The sequence below is a fragment of the Poecilia formosa genome, unplaced genomic scaffold (genome assembly GCF_000485575.1).
Source record: "Poecilia formosa unplaced genomic scaffold, Poecilia_formosa-5.1.2 Scaffold92, whole genome shotgun sequence".
NCBI lineage: Eukaryota > Metazoa > Chordata > Actinopteri > Cyprinodontiformes > Poeciliidae > Poecilia > Poecilia formosa.
The window spans coordinates 39,633-50,135 of NW_006800031.1; the positions used below are offsets into that span (position 1 = coordinate 39,633).

A 10,503-nucleotide genomic window follows, 5' to 3' on the forward strand; every position below is an offset into this window, starting at 1 on the left:
ATATTTGATATGTAATCTAAAGGTTAACTCCAAGCTGTCAGAATATGTCAGACTTCTCATATTTCAGGAGAGTTCCTCAGATCAAAGGCCCTGATATGATTTGAGCTTCTATTTGTAGGTAATTGGGTTTTATGAGTTTTGTTCATCACTGGTATTGAAAAAAATAAGAAGAAAATTAAATGAGAGGATGGATGGATTTCTGTTTTGATGCATCTATCAGTGTGCTGCGAGCCTTAATGCACAATATAAATCCACTTCAGTTTATGAGTTCTAAATTAAGAGGATCACAGATGTTTGGGCTCATTGAGTTATCTTCATTCAGTGCGGTTCTCCTGATTATCATAGCATTAATGCTACATATGAAGGCACCATTAATAATTCAAGACCTTGTCTACCTCAATTAAGGACCTCCCTATAGTCAGGTCTAATATTCTGTTAGTGCAAAGTCTGATGCTCTCCTGCTTGACGGTTGTCAAGGTGCTATGTCTCCCCCTAAAGGTAACCCGAAGAACTAAGCAAGAGCCCTGCGTCTGCATGTGTGTGTGTGTTTCACATGATGAAACGCTGAACTGATAGGCAGGATAATCATATAAACACAGAGCAGCATTTAAATCAGCGCCAATTATAGATCTCTGTCTCATTTGATGACACATTAGGTACAAGAGGATATGATTAGGTTTGTGAAATTAGCGACATTCCAGGGAGATAATGTAGCCATGTAATTAGAGCCATGGATTTATTCTATTTTTAACTTAAAAATGACTAGTTTAGAATTAAATACACAATAATTAGGCTGAATACAATCCACTTTTATTCTGCCACAGGAAACATAAAACAATATAATGACATTAATATGCAATATTTTATGTAATTTAAAACAAAGCTTTAAAAGGGGCCATTAAACATTAAATAGAGGGAAAAATTACATAAAATCTGAAAGCTTTGCTTTCACCTTTTCTTCAATGTTTGCATAGTATTTCATTTGTGTGAGCAGTTCCTTGGCTGTGTCAAGCTTCCCTGTTCAAAAACAAAACCAGAAAGCTCAATCAATCGCTCACTCAGTAACAAAGAAGAGATTGTGCAAAGATCAAAATGCAAACAAAATATTCAAGTGCGAGGAATACATCATGTTTTCACGGGAAGATCTGATCATAATACCTTCATGAAGGGCAGCATCTATCAGCTCCGTCAAGTCTGCGAGTTTCCCTGCAGGGGAGAAGAAGACAAGTTCCAATTCTGCATGTGCTAATAAGACGAGGCATTTTCAGTCTGTTGCTTTTTATTCCTACACACCCAACAGCACACCAGCCTCCCTGCTTTATTTGAAGTAACAAACCATGTTTGTAAGAATCAAAGACAAGAGCCTTGTTAACACAGTTTAAAATATGCAGCGTAAAACTCATCGGTGGAGCAAATTGTTAAGTATATCAAATTAAAACTGCAGAATCTGTTTAAATCTGTTTAAATCTTCTTAGAAAGAATAGAATAGACTTTGATGAAGCCACTCTAACACATGAATGTTTCCTGTCTGTCAAACTGGCACAACTCAAGCCAGCTGGTGCAGTCATGGCTAGGATGTCCTGAAGTAGCTTTTTTAATTGCATGGTACGGTCTAAGCTGAGGTAACTTTTGGTTTTCCTTTGTAGGCATCACCAACAATCAGATATGGATACTTTTCAAATACAACCACGACAGAAATTTCAAGTGATTAAAACTGAAACTGAACTGTGTCGTGGTAAGAGTTGAGACACAATCATCAGCTGTGGCATGAACTTCATAATATTTACAGATGAACAGAAATGCACCAACTTTCTCGTTTCCTTGCCAACAAGCCATACGATCATGCTCCATGTCTCAAAAGAACAGAGTTTCTCTACGTTCAGATCTCCATTCAGACCAAACACCATAATTGTTCTCAGTTGTAACTCTTAGATCAATGAAAAAACTCACATTTTAAGCGCTAAGGAAACAGCCTTTTTAGTTCCTCCCCCAGGTTTATGGAGCAGCTGCTGTATGATATCAGATATGTTCATTCTATTCAGGTTTTAAAGCCTAGGCTGAACTTTTAGTTTGAATATTGAAACCAGGTAATTTTTCCTCCATTGTCTAATGGTTCACATATGGTTTCAGTTTTTTTTGCTAACAATGTATAAATCCTGTCATGTCCTTAAAGCATAGCTGTCACTTTTGAGGCACCACTGGTAGGAATAGTGCATGTATATCAGGATCAAGGGTGTGTAATTCACAGGGGTCACGTATGTCAGGAGGGGATGCAATAATTGTGTCATCACATCACCTTTTTATTGTTTTTTGTATTTTATTATATTTTTATGTATCAACTGAGTGCATAAGATTTTGATTTTAATGCTCTCAGTGCTCCCAAAGAGTGAGATAATTATTAGCTCAAATTAATCAGGAAGTAAGTCAAGCAATCAGTTTCACATTACGTTTCAAATTAAGGGCACATTTCACAACATCAGTTTCACATTCATCACATTTGGTTGATTGGATTTATTTGTTTTGTTGGTGTTCCTTAAGCAATGAATAATGCAGGATGGTTATGGACTGAAAGCAAGTACTTCTTTATTTTGTAGTCCCTTTGTTCAACTTTTGTAAAGCTCAGTTGTTTTTAACAACTACTGTACTAAAAATAATATTTATAATAATAGAATTCTCTTTTTAACAATAATAAAAGTGTCAAAATAATAAGAAACAGATTAAACAATGCAGAACTTTTCAGGTAGGGCTGCAAAAACATCAGCTTTTATTGTGTAATTTTTATTGGCTGACATGTTGCTTCTGTAATAAACTCAAATCTACAGATTATTTTTAGATGATATTGCATTTTACTCAGACTATAAGTAGGACCAGGATGTAGCACAGTGAGGCATCACCAACTGGTATGTGGGCTGCCTTTTGGAAGTTTCATTTTCCTTATTTGGCAGTCACCACCTTGATGCTTTTGAAGCCAGAAGAGACTATATTTGGAAAAGCTTTTATTGGAGCTGAAGAGTGATACTTAACACATAATTGAAGAACCATCAGAGCGCAGATCAGAAAAGGTTAGAAATGAAAATGGTTTCATCAGTGAAATGTTTGACACCCACGTGTCGATCCAACAGCAGACATGACTGAGTGATGGAGTGACGATAAGAGAGAGCAGGTCATCACATTTTTTCTTACTTGTGAAGGACATTGTTTCATTTAGAACTCCTACACACTTCTCAACACACAAATTTCCAAAGTTCTCCGTATTTCATTGCCATTTATAAAGCATAAAAATATCCAAAATTTCATTGTGGATTTATGTGGATATTTCTATAATAGCCACCTGCAATCACCACTGGATAGAAGGAATAAAGTCTGGAAATTCAACTATCTACTTTAATTTTCTGTCATGCTTAGTCATCCTTGAGAAAAACTTGAATTATATTTCAGACTTTTCCAAACTGTGTGGGATTATAAACTAGTGCCGTCCAAAGCCAATCGTCATAGGCCGGCATCTTTCATGTTTTATACCATCCTATGGTTCAACACACCTGAATCAAATGGTGGTTCATTATCAGGCTCCTGCAGAAGTTGATGACATGCTGAGGAATCCTTTGAATTACTTCAGGTGGAGCAGGGCCACATTTAAAACCGGCGGGACATGCCGAGGCTTTGAGGACTGGAGTTGGACACCCCTGCTGTACACCGGTCTTGATGTTACTAAAAAGTGCTTTACAATTCCCCAGAGGAAAAGTGTTGGTAAAATTAAAACCTTAGTCCTCAAAACCACCCACTACACTGTGAGAGAGACATTTAGATCCAGCATCCCTTTTATCTCATATGTTTTGTCATTTGCTAACATCATTAGCAAGACAATATCAGGAAAATTTAACATCATTTTATATCTGAGGGATGTAAGCAGGTTACACTTTTCCTTTTAATCATGTGCTCCTTCTTGCAACTTTATGACAATCAGCAGAGCTTAGGAGTGTAAACCTCTACCTTTTGTGTCTTGGCCGATCTTATTGACTTCTTCAGGAGTCTGGGCTTCCTCCAGGGCTTCATTGATCTCCATCAACTCCATTAGGAAGTGTGAGTCAGCTACAGAGTCAGTACCCTCCTTCAGATGCATGCCCTCAAGTTCCAGCTGCAACGCACACAGGAAGTCCATCAAACTCACTGCTCTTCTAAATAAATGCTTTGTTGTAAAGTTGTAATAAACAAGCGGTGAGGCGATCAGAGCGTACGTTCATAAAATTAACTACTTATTGGAAGATGAGGAAGAGATTTACACTCACCATGTAAAGACCACGACTCAACGGCTTCAGCAAAGTCTTGTATGCTTTGTTCACGAGGGCAGACTGACTTCCTGAATACTCCTGTTCTTTCTGCAAAAGATTCAATTCAGTTCAATTAAGCAACACAAGTTATATTTAGTCATTATAAATGTTTTAAAAAATCTACATTGAATAACAGCAATTGTGCTTTTTATCTGAAATAAGCAATAATCTCAGTGCAGAGTGAAAAACATAAAACTTTGACAGAACAGAACATAAGAGCTACTTTACCACATTGCCTGATCTACACCACTGCCAAACACCAAATCCTTGGCGACACCAACAATTAGATGCATGACACACAGCGTCTTTTGTAGTCTCATGGTTTGGGGCTCTACAATGGGTGTAAGTGTGAGTTTGATATGAGATCTGTTGACATGAGATGGGGAGAAAAATATGTAGGAAATGCTTGGTAGATCTTAGCACATTTTGCAGCTATCGGGTCTGTCAGCTCGAGTGAAAATCAATAGTCTCACGCTCTGGCCCATGGGCTTGTAGCACAAATCTTTTCCAGTAGTAATAACCAATGGAGTAGGCGGCTGCCTTGTAACCTTGTAAAAGTAATGAGCTTCTTTGTGTATAGGTTTAAGACCCCAGGGGCAAGAAGATGCCTAGTTAATTAAAAAAATGATAAGAGGGGATGAGAAATAAAACAGAGTAAAGATAATATTGGACAAGTTGGGCTTTATATGTCTTTGATATGTCACCACACATTCTGCTGTTTCCTAGTTTAATTTCATGTGAGAATATAAAAGCATTTGGTCGTCTTTACCAAAAAGAAGATTATCTCCTCTCTGTCCTTAGACTTGGATTACTTTTTTAAAAACATCTGCTTACTTTTTCATATGGATATCCATAGAAAACTCTAGATAATGTAAAAATGTGCCAAAAAGAACCACTTTGTAGAAAAAGCTATTGTCAATATACATTATTCTAAAACATGAAAGAGACTGGGCAAAAATCACATCTATATAGAATATCCACAGTTAAAACCACTACTGACCAAAAAGAACACAAAAGGCCATTTTACATTCCCCACAATCTTCATGAGCCCAAAGAATTGTGGGAAAGTATTCACAAGAAAAAAGTGGAAGTTTCTGGAAAGGCCAGGTGAAACTGTGTAAGATAATAGGGCAAAAGGCATGAATAATTAAATCTGTGGATTTAGTTATCCATAACTAGGGGAGAGTCATGGATAACTAAATCAACACTTCATGAACCAGAACAAAACCTAAAGCACAAATTCTAATATCTTCAATAATTCAGTCACATTTATTTTATAAGAGTTGCTAAATGTGCCTAAAAGTGTGGCATCATTGGTTGAATTTTTAAAGATTATGCTTCTGCAAAATGATCCGTTTATTTGAATCCTTTTACACATAACGACTGCCAACAAGTGTTCAGGGCCATGTAGTTCCAGTGACACAAACAGCCAATCTCATCCTCGACATGTGACAAAACACTCCATCTAAGTAGCAGCCACCCTCAGCAAGAAAACAGCATAATGACTAATAAGGAAAATAATCAGCATGTAAATCAACAGTGACAATTGTTGATTACGTTTAATCATCTTTTCTCATTGTTTATCCAATAGTTGCATGTTGGCTTGTAAAGACTCTTTATTACAACACAAAATGGTAGGTGAAAAACTAAGATGTTGAATTTTTCTCCTTACTCTGGCAAAAGAAGGTTAAGTAAGAAATAAACACGGATAGATCTGTGTTTATTCTAGCAAAACAATCAATAGTCTTATTGCAGAGGAATTTTTAGAGGCCACACGTGGGTCAACAAACGAAGGGGTATATATCTCCGATCTGTTATAAGTCTATAATAACAGCTGGGGGAATTAGTATGTGCTACAATATAGTGTACAGACGCGCCTCTGCATTGAAAGGAGTCAGTGGAGGTGGTGGAGGCATCTGATTAGGATGCCTCCTGAGCTGCTCCTGTTGGAGGTTTTCTGGCCACGTCTCACTAGGAGGAGACCCTGGGGGCAGCCAAGAGCTCGACTATATATCCCCTTCTGGTCTGGGAACAGCTTGAGATCCAACATGTGGAGAAGGAGAGTGTTGCTGGGGAAAAGGGTGTCTGCGTTTCTTTCCTGAACCTGTTACCCCCGGAGACCTGACCTTCGATACGCAGAGGACAACAGATTTGTGCTGGACGCTCCGACAAAGGGTGATAACAGGAGAGAGAGTCTATTAACACTTTGGGAACTGGACTTCATAATTATAAGAATTTTTTTGTTCATATAAAATTTATATTTTTTAATTAACCTTAAGACAAGACAGCATTATTTTATATTATCCTGCTTCTAAGTAACAAAGTATCCTCACCTCTTTGATGTTAGCTGTGAATAATTGCATACAATCCTTGAACAAAGATCAAATAGTAATTAAAGACTATTAAATCCAAATAATCCCATTCCAGTTTCATCAGAGCTCCTATTTGGCAGCACAAAGCTTAATTAAATCTAAATAGGACATTTTCTGTAAAACATGAACAATGCTAAACGAAGCATTTTTGTAAAGAAAAATTAATTAATAGATCTGAAAATGCTTACCCTACAAGTTAACTTGGGTGATGACTTTAAGCATATTTGAGTCTTTCTTTATGATTTGTTTTTTAAATTATTTCTCAAAGAGTCTTATAGAAATAAGAGCTGTCTTGTTATTGCTCTTACATGTTATATAAAGATTTGTAATGATGCCATTTTATAGAAAACATTAAGTCTTAAGACTGTGTCGATACAATGTCCTGCAAAATTATTCATAACCTTTAATTTTTCCACATTTTGTCATGTTACAACCACAAACTTCACTGGATTTTATTTAGACTTAATGTTGTTGACCAAAACAAAACACTGCATAACAGTTAAGTATGCATGCTTTTTTTTTTATGGCAGTGTGTGCTTTTATTTAGTCCACCTAAGTCAACAACATGTAGCTGGGATTAAAATGCAAGTTGTTTTGTAGGTATCTACCAGCTTTCCTCAACCAGCAATGATTTCTTTTTTCTCACTCTTCTTTGCAAAGCAGCCAAAGTTCAATCAGATTGGACATCGGTAAACAGGAATCTGCAAACCTAACAACACATTTTCAATTGGATTTAAGTGTGGACTTTGACTCCACCATTCTAACACAGACATATGCTATGATCAAAACAACTGCACTGTAGCTATAGCTGTCGGAAAGTGAACATGCTCTCTTGTCTCAAGCCTTTTACAGCCTATAAGAAATGCTCTGAGAGAGGGATTGCTGTCCACTGTCACTACATGGTCATCAGGAGCAGGAGGGAGAAAACGTGTTTTACTAATTTGAGTAATAAACTGACCTTGACTGCATTGTTTGATAACTAGAATCTGACTTTGAATCCATCTGAATGACATATACAGAAACGACGCATTTCTGTATATAAATTGATGGGTTATTTTGATGAAGTGCCTTGTGATGTGAATGGGTGCTGTGCAAATAAGCTGAACTGGAATGGCGGTAACATGACCAAATGTAAAAAGATTGAAGACGCATACATATTTTTGCCAGGCTTTGTATATTTTCACTCTCTGTGTTCAAATTGAGGGTTATGGAAATGATTTTAGCAATTTATCTGCTGTGTGCTTTTTTTGGTAATGCTCTGCAATAGACCATCTTCAAATCGTGCCCCTTTCAAATGATGCCCACTTAAAGTTAAACCCCTCTCAGAAGACAGAGCTCTTTTCTTAGAAGAGTCTTTTAAGCTGTTCAGATGCTCTAGTTCTAAAATAATATTATATTTTTGCCTACTGAGTATATTTTTCTCACTTGACCAAGCAGACCTTCTAGCAGCTCTTTTGAATAATGTGAGCCAATATTTTGCTCTTTAAATTATTCAAGTGAATCGGCTATAACCACCGATCTACTCTAACAGGAGGAGTAAAACAAGGAATGAAATCAAAGTACAATGGGAAAACCGTTGTAGAGACCATTTTTCTTTTGTTTTTCTTGTTTAATTTTTGATGCCATGGATCATTCTCTACATAGTTTATTTTTTAACTTATTACAGGCAACACTGTCTTTTTAGGTACATTATTTCGATAGATAGTAGATAGCCATGTAACCGTTTATTTATTTATTCTATTTAGTATTTTACAGTCCTGCCTTGCATATTATTAGGAATATATTTTATCTGTGAGCCTATCCATCAAAGTCTGCAGACGTTGATAACACAGGTCTACAGTTGAACTGATATGCAAATCAGTCATATACATTATGGGCTGCACTGCTCAGTATTCAGATTGCTATACCACCAGTCTATGGAGTAAGCAATTAACAACATTTTCTTTTTTTACAAACATGTCCAGTCAACAGGTATTGTGAATGCTATGGTGTAGGAACTGTAAGAAGATACACCAAAGTCATGGAGTCCAGTTCGTCATCAAGTCAGAGGGCTTTTCCACTGTTATTAAGTAATCTGGGTAGATTTTTTTGTAGCCTGCAAAATGATGGTAGAACTTTTGCCTTGCAGCAAGAAGGTCTTTTGAAGGTCGTTTGAATCCTGACCTGGGGTCTTTCTGCTTGGACTGTGTTCTTAGGTGTGAATGAGTGTGAGGTTGTTTGTCCTCAGCCCCGTCCCCACTCTCATGACACTTGCACTTGGATGGACGCGTTAAATTTGATGATCTCCAGTCCAAAATATAGATTACTTTGATTTTCAGATCCTAATGTGGATATACAACATTGAACAGAGATATTTAAGACTACTGTAGCCTCCGATTTTTTTCTTAAGACACAAAAAGAAATATTCAATGTTTTTTCTCATGTTTGACCTTGGGGCCAATTCAGACAAGCATGAAAACCACACTTTATGGAGTATTTAAACCAGGACTGAGTTATCCATTAAAAAAACTACACAGTAAATAAATAATTCAGTTGCAGAAGTCGAGGCTCACCAATGGAAAAAAATGGTGCCGCACCATTTTTTATTCCTAAACAGAACCATTATGTATGTTAAATTCCATATTGTATGTGTGTTTCCCAGTGTTTTGCATGTTATTAGTCCAACTTAACATTGCCAACGTTGATGTCATAAAATTGGATTGTTCTTGAGAGGTTGTCTCTAACCTCGCTCTGCATTTAAGTGATAATCTCCTCCCACACTGGGTTTATTTAATTAGGTCATAGCAAAAGATTAAATCGTTTTACGATAGACTGTAGAGCAAGAAATATAAAAAATAATGACAAAACAAATACCCAAGCAATACTTTGTGATGTTAGGATATAATGAAGTGACTGATATTGGTACAATGATATTATTATAAAACATATTTGCTTCTCATTCTATTTATTAACATTTAATTTAAAACATGTTGTTGACATTACTTATATTTTGGATATTTTTGCTATAAAATAGAGTTATTGCCTAAGTATATTAAACTGGCCAACAGGAAAACAGAACAAGTAACACTGGAGTGCTGAGCTTTCCTGAGCCACAGGGTGACTCACACAGGAAAGCCTCTCTCTGACTCAGCTGATCTCTCTGCACCTTACAAGATCATCTGCCTACCACAGATTTCTGGCTGAAGTTGTCTGGATGAAGAGTCCGCTGAAGCTGCAAGTATCTTTTCTGGAGCTTATGTGTGTCCAATGTGAATGTGTAGTCACTGCAAGAAAGGAAACAGCTGGTGAACTTAAATATTTTTGCTGACAGAGACACAATCAAGTAGGACAAATAGAAAGATACAACGTGTTACACTGACCAGTCCAGGATCTTGAAGTAGGACGCCCCTTCCTCTGGGGGTTGGATTGCTTTGCATGAGTCGCAAAAGAAAGAAGGAGTTCTGTCAAGAAGTTGTTTGCAGTTCCAGCAATTAAGTTTAGCTTCGCTTGTGGAATAACTCCTCGACGAAAAGACCTTATTGGTGCGGTAACCTGGTCCTCCAAAGTTCGCATCCCTGTGTTCAGTGTCCTTTTTGTGGAATGCTGACATGCAGTGATGTGAACATGTAACAGTTTTAGGAGCGGCGTGTCGGTTCGGCATCAGGCAGCGTGCCGCCCGGAGCGAAGACGAAACCCGCAGCAGACAGTTAGTGTGAAACATCCTATTGGCTGCTATGATGTCAACCAAAAGTAATAAAAAGCTCTGGATCAAAACAAATATCTCTCTGTTAGCGAAAAGCAGAAGAAGACGGTTTCTTCTTCGA

At 37.2% G+C, this 10,503-nt stretch overlaps 1 protein-coding gene across 1 annotated transcript; it reads right to left on the reverse strand.

Moving 5' to 3' along the window:
- Positions 1 to 788: 788 nt before the first annotated feature.
- hscb (HscB mitochondrial iron-sulfur cluster cochaperone) lies at positions 789 to 10,491 on the reverse strand. Its single transcript, XM_007557792.2, has 6 exons — positions 10,060 to 10,491; positions 9,867 to 9,963; positions 4,287 to 4,376; positions 3,991 to 4,135; positions 1,159 to 1,206; positions 789 to 1,017 (listed from the first exon to the last, which is right to left on the reverse strand). Exons 1-6 carry the CDS (start codon positions 10,398 to 10,400, stop codon positions 923 to 925), a joined length of 816 nt encoding a protein of 271 aa, XP_007557854.1. The 5' UTR covers positions 10,401 to 10,491; the 3' UTR covers positions 789 to 922.
- Between the last annotated feature and the right edge of the window lie 12 nt (positions 10,492 to 10,503).

What these genes read in the sequence shown, in the direction of transcription:
- hscb (XM_007557792.2), bottom strand. Translation starts at nt 10,400, where the DNA reads ATGTTTCACACTAACTGTCTGCTGCGGGTTTCGTCTTCGCTCCGGGCG. An exon ending in TACTTCAAGATCCTGGACTG is followed by an intron (nt 9,964 to 10,059) that starts GTCAGTGTAACA and finishes CCTTTCTTGCAG; the next exon opens with TGACTACACATTCACATTGG. An exon ending in GATCGGCCAAGACACAAAAG is followed by an intron (nt 1,207 to 3,990) that starts GTAGAGGTTTAC and finishes TCTCCCCTGCAG; the next exon opens with GGAAACTCGCAGACTTGACG.